Genomic DNA, 16,279 nt, shown 5'->3' on the forward strand with positions numbered 1-16,279 from the left:
AATAATATGATTATGCAAAAGATTTATAGTACATTGCTAAGACGTACTGCTGTGTGTATATATATATATATATATATATATATATATATATATATATTTACACACACACAAATGTTATATTAGTATATAACGTATATCAGTGAATAGAACGTAATATGTAGCAGAATAGTGTAAAGCTATTGAAAGTAAAAGGACAGGAAGTAGATCCTTGCCTCAAGTTATAATATATATTTTTGATGTCTTTAAATGGAATTTACAGTTCTCTGTGGTAATACGAGCGAACATCCTATAATTTAGGCAATTTACAGATTACAGGTTCAAATTGACCTTGTAGCCCCATACAATTGCTCATCCACAGCGCTGGATTAGGAGTGGGAGAAAAAAATGTCATAACTGTGTTTAAGGAATTTACCATGACAATGAAAAGCGGGGAACGCATGCATAATTTGAGCCATCCTGAGCACTGGTTTTGCATTCTGAAGAAGCGCACATCTTCTCGTCTTTTCTTCCAGAGTGATCAATAGCAGCAGCAGTGATAATTTACTCACCCACAGACGTGACACTTGTATTCTCGCATCCCAAGATGTCTCTTAACATGGTACCTGGCATCTCCAAGCTGAGCGGCGGCAAAGTGGCATATCTTGCACTTAAAGGTTTTGATCCTACAGAAAAGCCAAAGACACGTCAGTTTAACTGGAACAGCGCAATTTGAAGTTCTTGTAACAATCTAAGCTGCAATTTACTATACTTGGTAAACATGAAATAACATTTCCAGCACTCACTATAAATAATTTTAATACTGTATTAAATAAATATGAGGCTTTGTTACGCTATTTTGGCCAAAGACTATAAGCTCACCTCCCACATCAAAGGGAACACGTGGAGAGTAAGAGCAGCCTCTCCGCTTTACTTGGTTTGAGCTTTTTGGGTGAGGCATATAGAGACTAACCTTTCTTATATTAGCGTAGTATGAAAGTCTGGCCATTTTGGGTTAGCAAGTGGTTAACACGGCGAGAGGATTTAAACATGAATGGGATAGGCATAAAACTATCCTGATTCTTTCGAGGCCCTGTAACTCAACCATCATCCTAATCAAGCGATCTGAATAATTAACAGCTTCAACACAATCATTAGAAGCAGATCAGCTGATCCAAATCCAAGCAGTCCTCTCCTATTGTCTCACTTTCCCATCAACCACCCACTCGATTGTAAGAGCAAGAGCAGGGCCCTCTTCTCCTTTACACCAATTTGTTATTGTATGTGAAATTGTTCTACTGACTGTAACAGCGCTGCGGAATCTGCTGGTGCTTTATAAATAAATGCAATGTAATGTAATTATAACAGGAGATTACAATGGATATGCCCAATGGTTCTTGTTCTTGTATGTTGTCAAATGTTATTTTTCCTCGTCTCTCATGGGGCGCCTTGATATAGCGGGTCAGACTGCATCCTTTGGCTAGCACAGTAGCGCTGGCAATTTGGTCTTTGTTTCTATAAATATTGCTAAAGGCATAATGTCATAATGTGTTCTAATTATAAACCACAGCTCACGTTACCAATACATTTCCATGTAGGGATAGCATCTTAACTATGCCTTATAACGGCCCAACTCAGCCCTTATAGCCAATGAGATAATGTTTGTCATCTTACCTAAGCCTACTCTTTCTTGAACTCCAATCTTGCTCTTTGGGAACAAACATTGCACGGCACTAGATTATTATTTGTGTATATACATTTTAGATACATGCAGTACTCTAACCACCATACTGGGAGAACGCTCTGGTTTAACCAGGAGTCTCCAGGTGAAGATTTGCTTCTCTGGGTCTCTTTCTCCGAGCAGAGGGAGCAATGTTTAGCCACACCCATTCCCTCCCAAAAACTCCACCCACACATGACAAGCCCCACCCACACAGTCAGCTAGCCCCCCCACCTCTAGCTAGCCTGCCTTGTTAAGTTCTCAGGTGTGCAGACCTATGTCAACCTGTTGCTATCTTGGCCACACAGAGGGGATCTTGGCATTTTTCAAGTGTAAAGAACAAACTCTGGTCAGAGTTTGTTCTCTTGATTTTAATGTATTATTAGAAGAGTCAATATAAGCACACAAAGATTCTATAGAAGAGAAACATATATAATTCCTGTCACATAAACCACCTAAAAAAACACTTTCAGAACAGCCTTCTCTACTCCACTTCTCGTCTACCTCTCTGGCACGTCTGCGTGGCTATTTCCGATTTTCCCCGTCACACAGCAAGCATGATTCATTGCCTTACGATGACATGCAATGTGTGAATATACTGTGGGTGAAATATTACACCTTTACGACTATTTTATAGCCAAGAATTTATGATTATTCTGAAAAAATAAAAGTATTGACATTTTGGCTATTATTTATTTTAGTCACAAACTTTATAATCAAGACCCAGCACATCACTGATCTATGAAATGTGGATTTAACGAGGGGGATTGTGAGATTTTTAAAGATGCCTTTGTTTTAGTGCTAAGGTTATATTCAGATGTATGTAAAAGAAACTGTTCCACACTTTTTTTTAACTAAATACTGAGAATCCAAGCATTTTCCCAGTCACTATATTTTTGAATGGCCAAACCCTACTGTAACGGGTTCACCAAGAGAGCTGTAGTAACTCCCAGAGATCACCCACATGTATCCTCCTGTTGTCCCCGGAATCACTTCCAGCACCAGCCAGCATGCGCACCTTGGAACCCTGCTATGTGTACCCAATAAGTAGACACACAACTACCTTGAATTGAGTACAGCAGGAATGAACCGTTTATTGTTGTAAAACATAGACTGATATAGGCACAGAACTTCATTAACATAAATCAACATTGATAAACAGGTACATGTAGACAACCCAACCTTTAATCCCCTTTAGCTACTGAATATCCCCCTGGTAGCCATCCTGTTAATGGGTTTAGTTGACACAATGGAGTTCCTGCCTGTTTGGCAGCCAGGCTGGAGCCATCTCTGAGTACCTTGGGCCCCTGTATGACAGGTCATTCTGTCACACCTACCTAAAAAAATCTCCTTCAAAGTTTGTGTCATTCATGTTTTCTCAGAGGATGCTTACATGTAGCTTGTAATCATGTGATAAAAGTCGAGTGTGATGACAGGGACTTGGGCTGAAGGTGTGGCTAAACCACAGTGGGAATGAAAAGGGGATGTCCAAGAGAAAACTGGGTGGAGTCAGACAGGTTATGGGTAGAGCTAAAGTTGCTCAACCACGCCCACAGTTGTAAAGGCTACCCCAGATACATTGCAATAAACTGCTCGGCAGCTCCAGAGAGTTCCCAGGTATGTATATTTAAAGACTATTCATTTAAAATTAATATTAGCAGTGGCATATTCTGGCCAAAGGCAGCCCCTCTGCCACATATCAGAAAGCAAATCACTCTATTGGGTGCCTGTAGCATCAATACTCAACGGGCCGGTTAAAATGGAGGTAATTCCACATTAACACTATTGAGTCAGCACACTCATCCATAGTTTCCACCCACCTGACCATGCGGGCCCTAAAAAATAGTGACGCCTTGGGATCTGATGTCATATCCTGACGCCAAGTAGTAATAACGGAAGAGCTGGTGGTGCCTCCCTGGCTTAGGCCTACGTCGGTGCCAAAAAAAAGAATATATGTCACTTATCCTAAGTGAAAGTTAAATATTTGCTCCACAGGCAGAGAGGATTGAAAAATGTTTGAAAATTCCAAAACAGGACACTTTCATTTTCTAGTGCAATACATTCTATATAAAATAAGGCAACCCCTTAAAAGTAACTTTGATATGACTGTGGATCCTTCGTATTATGTTTAGAATATGTTTAGTGAAGTACTTCTTCGACGCAGTAAAACCCTGTGTGAAATATAGGTTGTTTAATAAGTGTACATAAAGGCCTTTGATAAGACAGAATTTACTGTACATCATATATGATCAATAGAGCTTTGCGCTGTGTCCTTGGAAATAAAAATACTTTGTTGAAATGGAGGATCTCAGTAAAAATTTGAGAGTCTTAAATTTCAATGTAATTCCCAAAAGCTGACGAAAAATGAAGCATTTAATTTTAATCTTCTAATAGAAATAAAAAAGTCAACAGTACTAAGCACAGGCAGACAAGGTTGAATATTTCACAGTTCAATGACAATGAAGCCAGATCTCTTAATACCTCCATTTCTTGGAGAAGAAGTAGATGTAAAATATATTTAGCACCTGAATGATTATATCTAGTCAGCTTTATATGTTTAAATGTCAAAAGCAGGTTGAGACTGCAGCTAACAGCAATCACATCTCATCAATCACATACAGAAATTCCAGTTTATTTAAATGAAGCAGATAAAACTAAATTAATCATTAATTTGGTGACTTTCTAAATTGTCATTACACTCCATAAAATGGGTAATGCAAATAATATAACAATAGAAAGGGAATAGTCTTCTAGACACACAGACAAAAGATGACCAAAAATACTATATGGCCAAATACTAAATATTCACAGTTCTAATTCTAATCTTTAGAATGTTAAAAAATATCCTTCAGAACAAAATTCTGGTTTCATGAATATTCATACTGCTTTTATTTTATATGGATTATATTCTAGTGTCAAAATCATATATACTTTCGGGAAACAAACTATCCATTGGTAAAGTCATCCCACATGCCTACAACTTTTGCACAGTACTGTATATAGTGCTATGGGCAATGGGCTGGATTTCTCTTAAGGCATTCCACACATTTCCTAGAACGCCGGTGTTTTGGGAGTAGCAAGGCACAATTGCTTTGCCAACAACAAGCTTAATCCTACTGGGCCAGCCCATGGAGGTCTAAGTAGTAGTAAGTGCTACAGTCAAATTGATCGTGTGAATAAATACAGTTAGCATTGTTTCCTGAGCTCCAGTACAGATCTTGGTACTTCTGGTCCAGGCTGTTCTCTATCACAAAGTAGTGGATGTTATGGTTCAATGTTCTGCTCATTGCTCTGCTTTTACCACTTTTTATCAAAACTGCTCTTTCCACCTACAGTTTCTAGTGCTGTCGATTAATTCCAAACATAAAACCTGTACTATGTATAAATTCCCACTAACTTTGTTGCAGAAATCTCCTCCAGAAACCTGCTCTTTTCCTATGGTGCTGAGGTGTGAGGGGGTAACCCAGGCCAGGACAGGTAGGTCTGGCCACAGGAAGTCCCTGCTAGGTTCTTAATGTTCAGAAGGGCACAGGAAATGGGTAGGACTTCGTAGACCTCAATACCGCTTGGCCACCACGGACATTGAAGGATAACTGTGGAGGCCCCAGCTGCCATACAAGGATCCTGAAATCTGAATTAATCATTGCCTGTATCGAAACATAAAAAACTAACGTATTTGCTTATATATGTAATATCAAACTCCCCTGATATTATGGTCCACATGACAGTGGTATTAGAGAAGGTTACTTAACCTTATCATGGGATCAAGATGTGAGATTGAATGAATCTGTTTCAGGCTGGCAACATCAAGGTAAGCATACATGGGAACTTTCTGGATTTAAGTAGAGTGAATGGTTAAGTCCTACATACCATCAATCCAATATTGATGTATACATTCCAATGGGTTATTTTTCCTACCTAAAACAATGCAAACATTTGGCCAAATGGAGTTGACATTTATTATAGTAATCCCTATAATGACAATCATAGACAACTTGCCAAGTAAAATACGTAATATTAAGACCTTACTATTAGGTCAGTACCTGAGTACCTTATACTCTTTACAAAAAAAGGGTTATTAAAGATACCAAACTGGATTGCTGAATGCAAGTACTTTCACCCTGAAATTATATAAGTACAAAAATGACATAAATGTATTTGTAACAGCTGTCCAAGTGAAACATTTATTAAGATGGTGCTCTCTTCGAACCTTTCTCTGACTTCTTCTTTGTGGTTGTTTATTTGGAAACCTATTTAATAAATTCCCCACTGCCACACAGAGCGGCCTCAATGGGAGTTTTGAGTCGATAGCAGTGTGACTAGCTGCTTTGTGACTGATTGAATGAGTCCCTAAGAGAACGAGGTTTCAATAAACTCTGATGATTTAGGTCACTTTTAATTCCAATAGTCGTGATCATAAACAGTTCACTGTGGGGAAGTGGTGAACGGCCTCCAAAATGGGAAAGTTTGAGTCTATTAACGCAGCATGCAGAAATCTCTGAACAGAAGTGCTTTAGCAAACTAGCCTGCTGAGTTCACTGTATTTATGTGTATGAGTTCATTTGAATGTAAATGAAAACACTAATGCGGATGTTTATGTTCGCGGAGAACATGGTGGTCATTTACCAATCTATGTTAATTCAAAAAGATTATCGGCACTAAACCGCAACAGATCAACCATTAACTAGACCTGATTTGCATTAGGAGAGATAACATTTGTAAGCTATTTGTAGAATGGGATGTAACCGTTATACAAGATTTATTTACATCCATATTTATTGAAGAGACAGAAAATTCCAGAAAAGAATGATGTTTTCTACGTGTAAATAGTCTGTTTACCGATGTAACATCTTTAAAGCTAATTTCTTTGGATCACGAGCAGTAAAAGCTGTCACTCATGTATAAATGGGAACACTGGGTAGCCAAAGAGATTTACTCACTATGCCTTTTTAAATCTGATAAAACCTATGGCACATAACTTTTAGGATTTCTTCAATTACTGTATAGATTGTAATTAACAACCTTTCTTGGCTGAAATAGTCTTGTATGGCTGTCTATGCATAGGAAATCCTGAGCATGGCTGTGACAAACTATGTTTTTTTTTCATCAAATATGATTGCTTTTCATATTTTAGTTAATCCTTTTTAAGTTATTTTATGAGTGCTTGTCGGAATTATGTTGTCTGTGTTTTATTCTTTTCAAATCAATATATATCAAGGCATTACTGACAATTTAACCCTGCCACCTAAGCTCAATCAAATATTTTAGTTCTGGTTCTGTATAGTTATAATATTAGTATTTATTTATATAGTGCAACACATTGTGAATAATAGCCTTGAATCAACAGAGGGAAAAATTGCATGTATGTGACATCTCAAGGCTTGCCAGATCAAGGCTTGCCAATTTGTCAATCAGTGGTGAACATAGCTATGTGCAAGTGTGCAAACAACCTGCTGTCCTGTTTAAGGCACAATCTCCATGAAAAGTGGAGGACACAAAAACAACATAATGCAGGCTGTAAAAAATCTGCAGTAGGGCTGCAACTAAAGCTTATGTTCATAATCGATTAGTTGGCCAATTTTTTTCCGATTAATCAGATAAAAAATAAATGTATGTTAAAAACAAACGGCAGAATCAAAAAAAAAAAAACTTTGAGAAAAATGCATTTCTTGTTTTTATTTCCCAAACTGCCCCCCCCCCCAGTTATGCACATCTGAGCCCACGTTTGGCACACTGCCTCCCAGATACGCCTTATACCCCCTATATGCCTTATACCCTCAGATATGCCACTCCGCCCTCCCCAGAAATGCCTTATATCCCCCATATGCCTTATACCCTCTGATATGCCACTCTGCACCCCCCAGACTTACCCCCGTGCTCCATGCTCCTTGGTGTCTAGTCGGGGCAGCCGATGGAGGTCTGCACAATGCAAGTAGACAAACCTCTGCTGTTGTCCGGCAGTAGTGGAGGTCGCACAGACTCCCACCCACAGCCGCCGAACGTTGCGCAATGGGCGCAGACAACCTCTGCTGTGCTGGCCGATACTTCAGCCGGGGCTTCTATGGCGGAGCACCGGAAGGTTACGTCACGCTGGTGCTCCATCATAGAAGCCCCGGGGGAAGTGGAGGACATTAGCGGAGGATGTATGCGCGCATCGCATAGATACCCGCCGGCTGTCAGAGAGGAGGATCCGGGTCCCCTGCAGCGCTGTGGGGGATCTGGATCTTAGTGTTATTATCCAACCTCTCTATTTGAGGTCAGATTATAAAACGAGGGCTATTTTTCAGTGCATTTTCTCTGAAAAATACCCTCATCTCACATTCGATAAAATCGATTCAACTAAGCAATAATGAAATTTGTTGGCAACGATTTTCATTACCAATTATTATTGATTTTATCGATTAGTTATTGCTAGTGTATGGTGTTTGTGTTACAGTATGGCATAAGCGTGAGTGTGTATGTCAGCATATGGTGTTAGAGTGTATGTATTAGTGCTTGTACGCATAAGATATTAGTACGTGTCTGTTACTGTATGGTGTTAAGAGTATGCAACTGTATGCTAATATATGGCAAGGCTTGACAAACCCCAGGCGCTGGGTTGGGCAATATATGAAGGAGAACAAATTGTCAACCCCTGCATCAATATATCCATTGACTTCCTCTAAGATAACAGAAAGCTTTAGTGGAACATTACAAGTCCTCATCTTCAAAGCATTAGCATTTTCCATCACTGCAGACATTCCATCAGAATACTCTACTGCAAAGGGGTGTTTGCGATGCTCAGAAGCAACGGCCAGGTCCCGAATTTTAGTTGCATTGCCAATGCAATTTATCTTCTTAAAGATCATTCTATATTACTAGACAAATCACAGTACCACGACATTTGGAAAAATATGTAAACGTATGAAACTTTCATTTATAATATTTATCTTATAATAGAAAATAAATCCAAAAACTCTATACTTTAGGTATATTGTGGATCAACTGGGCCAGGCCATCAACCTCCCATGGCACATTTAATTTAAACTAAAGTGATGCATCTGATGCATGGAGAGTTTAAACATTCTGAAAAAAGGTTTTATTTTTCCCAGGCTTACAGTTGGAGTAGTAGAAGATAATAATTAACAGTATTACGATACTGTAGATATCAGACAGAGGTGATTTTTTCGCATTACTTTCAGAAAACTTGGCAGCTGTTAGTCGATGTGCCTTCTCAAAATGCAATTAAAACAAAATTGAAGCAGAGGCCTACAAACAATGTTAAAAAAGTAAGCTAACTTTTACTAAATGTTACAATCAATGATGTAACTTATATAAGTAGGGTTGTTCTGTCATATATTGATGGTTACCTCACTTTCACATCCACATTAACTTGATTTTAAATGCAATTAATACATATAGTCAAGGAAGAATAATGGACTACATTCTGCACTTAACCTGGTGGACATTTTCAAATGGCACAAGTGACCAGTGCAAACCTATTTTGCATTGTAAACGACTAAATAAATCTTAATGGATTAAGAATGATCAGCTATCAACACACAAGGGAAATTAAGTGCTGAAATGCCTACATTGATTATTTTAAATTATTAGCCTTACTCTCTTCTTGAATTTGTATGCTTTTAGTGAGCTTTAACACATTTACAAGACTTATTGACTATAATTACAAGAGAATTCAAGTAATGGACACATCAATTATAAGCAACATGTCTTGACCAGACAGTGGCATTAAGAATTCTAAAGAGGATTGCATTAGCATCTTCGCTTTTTATTTTATTCACTTTTTATCTGCCTTATGAGGACATATTAAGGGCTTATACATGGTCTCCATCGGTGTCCCGTTATTAGTAATAATATTTGTAGGAGGATTGTTTACCCAAATGAACAACGTTATAAACATTATATCGTTGTCTACAAAAGGACGTAAGGGTCAGCACTTTGTTACTTTCTAATAACTATTAGTTATTTCGAGAGATCATGACATAAGCCTGTTATCAGCAATGTCACGGGATGAAGATGTTCAAAACTATAGAGTGTAAACTTTTAGGAGCGCAAAATTGTTAGTGCAAGGCAGAAGGGCCAATACATCCCTCTATTAACTTTAAAAGGGGAAGTCTCACCATTCCATTTTATTGGTTTGATTTTAACCACTTTAGAAACCATCAGTGATGGTGAATGAATTATTTTGGACAATAAATTCGAGAAACCCACCAAGGCCTTTTCCAACAGAGCTAATGAAGTTCTATTTACGGTTTATATTCTAACCTTCAATTCGGAGCTTGAGAACTATTATAAAATAACAATGTTCTGTGACTTATTACTATATTATGTTATATGCTCTTTTTCTTTTGTGGACTTCTTACTTATGAATAGGAATTCCAAACAAATGTATGTTATTTATTACAGGTTTATTTATTACATATATATATATATATATATATAAGGTATCCTAATCCAGGATTTTATTTTTGTCTGTATTCAATAAATGTTTACAGCAACAACAGACGTTTGGCATTTTTCTCCTTGTGATAAACTTTGTGAGAACATACTATAATTTAAAACTGAGTAGCTCAGGCTGTGCTTAATCATTTACAATAAGATAAATGTCTACGGTTTAATATAGGACTTAATATTAAACTGTAGGCATCTATCTCACTGGCTTATCAAAACATAGATATATATTATCATACAGTTAACAAAAAAATAAAAAAACAAAATTTGCCTTACCTGTATGAGTGCGAATATGGGCCAAGAAGGCCATGGAATTGCTGCTTTTACATATCTTGCCACAGTACTTGCAGATATTTCCTTGGTTTTCTTCTCTTTCTCTGTTAATTTGCTCAGTGTCTTCTTCAATATATTTGTTGACTTCCCTCAGCAATTCTTCATGCTGTTCTTTAATGTGAAGAAATAAACTCTGCTCCGAATCAAAATGCTCTGTGCATTTCACACATTTGAAAGTGGCTCCTCCTTCAGGAAGTTCTTCAAAACTGGCTTGTTCATTTCTTATGTGGCCAACACTAGACAAGTGTTGATGAAGATTGCTTTCGGTAAAAAAAGATTTGCCGCATAGCAAGCAATGAAAGTGTTTCTCTTTTGTCGGGTGCTTCATTGCAATGTGCACATTCAACCCGCTGAGACCATCTGCCATGAAGCCACAGTCATCACATCGTATGCGATTTGTCTCGCCTTGGGGGTTCCCATCATTTTTCTTTCTTCTACCAGGCTTGATTTCTAGATCACTGACTTTTGTTGTACTCCCTACCTGACCAACAGAACTAGCAGTCAATTGAATTATATCATTTTTTAGTTTTACAATTGAGGAATCAAACTGGTTTCCATTTTGAATTTTTTCACACATTTCAACAATATTTCTTCCTTCAGAAGCAACATCAACCGATGTATCATCTGTCTCCCAGTTACTATTTGCTAAACAAGCTTCTCTCTCATCCACGGCTTCATAAGGAATTATTTCGCCATTATCTTGAGGGCACAATGGTCTCTCCATTTGTTCATTGTCCGTTGGATCAGATTTATCTGAAGGGTTCTGCTGTTCAGGCTCCAATTCCTCAGGTTTTTCCTTGTAATCTATATCTTTATTTTGTACTTTGTCATTCATTTGGATTGGACAAACAGTCTGGCTTTTGTGTTGCTCTTGATGACTTGTAGCATTACAATCCCCACTTCTATCACTCATCTGGTTCAGGATGATTTCTTGAGCTTTTTCATGATTATTATTTTCCTCTCCACAACCCAATGTTTTGCTTTCTTCAGCTTGAACACTGGCAGTTGAAGATGCCTTGGAAGCATCCAACACTGCATCGCCACTTTCTTGGTCTTCCAGACAATGACTTAAGCTATTCTGTGTATTGGAATCTGGATTTCCTTTCAGTTCTTCTAAAAATTCATTTGTTTTTTCTTGAATGATTTGTTTGGGATCAACATCTGCCAAATTCTGAACCTTGTCAACGTTTTGGTCCACCATCGAAGAACTTGATTGGTAATTATGGAATTTGACTTTATGCTTTTCAGTGGCCACATGCCTTGTCATCTCCCTGAATGTTACAGCATAGTATTCGCACGCCATACAGTAATATTCAAACTCTTTAGTGTGTTTCCTCTTAACATGCACTTCTAAAGAAGATGTAGAATGTGATACAAAATCACAGTGTTTGCATTTATTACCGCCATTTTCAACTGCTCTTTTCTGAAGGATGTCGCCATCACAAATAACATCTATTTCCATGGCTTTTTCTCGAGAGTCATTGTCCGTTTGAGCATTGCTACCATTATAAGGATTTGGAGATACCTCCAGTGATATGTGAGAGTTATCCAAAATATTTGTGGCAGATGTTGAATTGGAAGATTCATTATCATGAGGGGCTGAGCGCCCCTTTTTCTTGGCAACAGCTTCAAAATTAGTCCCATCGGATATAACAACAATTATAGATTCATGTTGCTCGTTTTGTTCTTCAGATACACGACTCTCGTGTTTTTTAGTTGTACAATGACGTTCCATATCGCCTTTAGTTACAGTGTAATAATTGCACACTTTGCACCAGTAGTTGTATTGGTGACTATGCTTCCGTCTAATATGTACTGTTAAGTTTGTAACACTAGAAGCCAGAAGTCCACAATAGGTACACATTCTAGTGATATTTCCTTTTGGTCTTCCTCTCTTGGGCGCATTTTCTAAGGCAGAATCTAATTCACCTGTGGCTGGAGTACAGCACACTGATTCGGCAGTGGATGGCAGTTTGTCCTGGGAACCAGGATGTGGTTTAGGAAGAACTTCTTTTTCAATTTTACCTTCATGGGAAGCACCAGGTTCTACAGCACCAGAAAACCAAACCCTTTCAATGCATTCCTCAAAAAGTAATCCAATGTTGTTCTTCTTAGCATTTTGAATATGTTTGCTCCTTTTTATGTGCTTTTCCATGCCCTCTTTGCACATTGAGTAAATATTACAGGCCTTGCATAAAAAGTGATAATCACGGGCATGGCGTAGTTTAATGTGCCTTGTAAGGACAGTAGAGGATCTTGTCTTATAAAAACACTTTTTACAATGAAACCGAGACTTTTTTATGTCACATGGAGGTTCTTCACTCGGTGTGGTTTCTTTTATGGGGATTACCACAGTTTGTACCGGCTCTTCTTTCATTAGACTTATTTCTATACTTCCTATATTTTCAAGCGAAGGGTCGTTAACATCATAAGGCTGCAAGGCCAATGTTTCTGTGTCAGAAGCATTTTCGTTTTGTTTCCATTTCAGTATGTGGTAATCTGATGTTTTATGGTACAAGAGATCTTCATGTTCTGTAAAGTAACTATTGCAGACAAAACAATGAAGGGGCATGTGGTGTTGAGTCTCTATGTGAGTTTTAAATGCTAATTCATCTAGCATTACTAATTGACAAATGTGACACTTTAAGTCAGCCTTGGCTGTCTGATGTATTTCAATTTGGTAATGCTTTTCAAAGTCATCTTTGGTCACACACAAGTATCCACATGGTTGGCAATAAAAACGCACTTCTTCAATGTTTTTGCTGTTCTCATAAACCAGTTCTTCTTCAATTATATCGCATACTCCTTCTGTGCCCTTGTTGTCCTTAGCTATATCCACACAATCATTGCATTTAGTTGGCAATGGTTCTGCTAGTTCTAGCTTAGCACACAAAGGCTTTAGATTAGATTCAGCATTCAGTCCAGTGTGATCTTTAGCTTGGCCTTTTTTAGTAATATTAATCAACTGGAAGTGCTTCTTAACATGCCCAAACCCTCGATTCCTTCTAAACAAACGAGTTTTTTCACATTCTCTTTTATACCATGCCCTTCTAGCAATTATATTGAGGATTGCTTTTGAAGTAATTTTTAAAGTCTTCTTTTCAGGGTTAGCTAGGGAGTTTTTTGGTGTTTTGAATTGTTTGAACTTTTTAACTGGGCCTTTTGGATTTCTTTCAGAACGGTTTTCTGCAGAGGCGATTAAGGTAACAGCTTCAGAAGATGAATCTTTTATCTCGGCTGAAGTTGCAGGTTCGCATACCACATAAATTCCACAGTCTACGTCTGAGGAAAAACCCTTTTCAACCAGGCTATCAGTAGCACATTTTAAACGTCCTGAATTTGGAGCAATTGCATCACCCTTTTCTACCTTAACTTTGTTTTTCTTCTGCTTCTTTCCCTGTGAAAGTCTTTTCTTTGAGAACTGTTTTTTCATTAAAGTCTTATCTAGGCTTGGACTTTCCATGACAGTGTGAAGATGGGTTTCCTGATTACAATGGGCTTCGAAAAGATTTTCTTTTAAACATTGAAAGCCACATGGTTCGCAGTAAAATATTTCGTGTGGCTTTTCTAACTGGTTTACCGTGTCTGGCAAAGGTAAATTCTGTTCTGAAGTAAGGCTGACATCATCATTTTCTTTAATCGGGTTACCTATACAACGATTACTAGGTGGAAGGTCTTCTGCAACTTGGCTATTCAAGTCATTTCTCGTGGTAAATGTTACAATACTGTGTTCAACATCATTTAATTGTTTTTCTTCCTCATTATCACTCATATTTTCTGAATTGATAACATTTGTTGGTGCCACGTAAGCGTCCATATTTTTGAAGTTGTCATTGTCTACTGTCATTTCACTCTGTTTGACACTTGCATCGATCTGACTGGGATAACTGGTCCATTTGCTATCAATGTTGGGCTCCGTAGTGTCACATTTTAACCTTTTTGCCTCTCCAGGACTAGCATCATCTTCCCGGTTATCTGGAGATTCTGGTACAGGCCTTTTACTAATTACGCATTCTGCTTTTCTTTCAGGCTGTGATAGGGAACCGACACCAATGTTACTTTCTGCAACCTCTTTTTCTGCAGTAACGGGCATTTCGGTTAATGAGGTCTGGTCTCCTAGATTAGAATCTTTCTCCATTCTTGGCAGATCAGAAAAGCTCCATTAAGGTGAAGAAGAAGCTGAAAAGGAGGCACAACATAGGGTATTAGTGTCAACATACATTTTGTGCTGTATATATATTTATATTAATTGCATGCGAAGGTTGGTCCACTTAGTAGTGGGACTATCTAGTATGCTAGGCCAATATACCTTAGGTCTGACATTTTATTTTTCCTCTACCTATTCGCTTACAAGCACAGAAAAATATAATAAGCCTTTTTAGTTTCCATTGCAACAACCTATCAGCGTCTGCTACAGTGATTTTACCCCTTTTTTTTATTCTATACTAATATATATATATATATATATATTCACACACACACACATATATACACATATCTACATAACCTAATTCTCCAAGATCACATAAAAAAACTCAAAACATGAACAGTGATTACTTTAGCCTTTTCTTCCGATGCAGTTTTTTTATTTTAACCGAATATAGGCCTTATTAATATTTTGCATTGTATTTGATTTTTTTTACTATTGACATTACATTCCTAATTTAGAAGAACATGCATCGGAAGTATATACTTTAGGTTTGTGTATTTATATATTATTTTAATGGTGCCATAAATTAAAAATAGTGTTCCTTGGGTGGCATAAATAGCTAAAATGCATCTTCAGCTTTGAAGCATGTGCACTGTATCCAGTTACTAACTGGGGCTTTGCTGACATCTGGTGGACATTTTACAAAAAATCCTTTCAAGAATCTCCTCTACATTTTCAATTAATAGTTTACATGTGGTTCGCCAAAGTATTGGAAGCTCAGCGTCTCTGGTAAGGTACAGAAAAAGAAAAAGCAAATGTTAGTTGAGGTGTCCAATTCATAGATAGCATTTTTTAATTGCATCCTATGAGTCAATTGACTTTAGGTGTACAGATTTACAATCATGCACATAGGGGATTGCACTCTCCAACTGATGACAAAAAAGACTAATTGGACAACTGAGATTACATTAATTTTGCAAATTTTCTTAGGTGGCCAATAACCCATGGCAAAATGATTCCTTCATTTCCTTTGCTGTGTTCGCCTGAACTTATGACCTCAGAGAGTCGATTTCAGGGAAGGTTGTTAATGGAACAGAGCGATATAATATATATTTTACATTCATATATACACTATATGACTAGATGTATATGCACATCTGATCATCGCACCTATATGAGCTTGTTGGACATCCTATTTGAAAAGGATGGGCATTAACACAGAGTTGGGCCCTCTTTGGCATGTCTCCAAGATTTTGGAGTTTGTCTGTGGGAATTTGTGTCCATCCAACCAAAAGAGCATCTGTGAGGTAAGGCACTGATGTGTGATGAGAAGGCCTGGCTTGCATACGGCATTCTAATTCATCCCAAAGGTGTTCAATATGGTTAAGGCCAGAGCTCTATAAAGGGTACTCGTCAAACCATGTCTTTATGGACCTTGCTTTAGAGGCATACACTTGCTGAAGATGTATTTCTATGCTGTACCATTAACATTACCGTTCACTGAAACGGAAGGCCCTGTCCCAAACCCTAAAAAAAACACCCCAGACTATTATCCCTCTCCCCGCATTCTAGTAGGAAGTGGTCTCCTGGCATTCACCAAACCAAGATTTGTCCATCAGACTTCCAAGTAATAAAGTATGATTCATCAC

At 37.9% G+C, this 16,279-nt stretch overlaps 1 protein-coding gene across 1 annotated transcript in view; it reads right to left on the reverse strand.

Moving 5' to 3' along the window:
- LOC149289613 (zinc finger protein 407-like) overlaps window positions 1-13,943 on the reverse strand; it is a 223,826-nt gene extending 209,883 nt beyond the window's left edge. The window contains exons 1-2 of the mRNA XM_089490423.1: window positions 10,420-13,943; window positions 549-659 (exon numbers count right to left, since the gene is read on the reverse strand). Coding sequence (XP_089346549.1) covers window positions 549-659; window positions 10,420-13,943 — 3,635 coding nt within the window. The remainder of the gene's footprint in view (window positions 1-548; window positions 660-10,419) is intronic.
- Window positions 13,944-16,279: the final 2,336 nt, after the last annotated feature.

Source organism: Sceloporus occidentalis, unplaced genomic scaffold (genome assembly GCF_023333645.1).
Source record: "Sceloporus occidentalis isolate IW3139 unplaced genomic scaffold, rSceOcc1.0.p SCAF_44, whole genome shotgun sequence".
Taxonomy (NCBI): domain Eukaryota; kingdom Metazoa; phylum Chordata; class Lepidosauria; order Squamata; family Phrynosomatidae; genus Sceloporus; species Sceloporus occidentalis.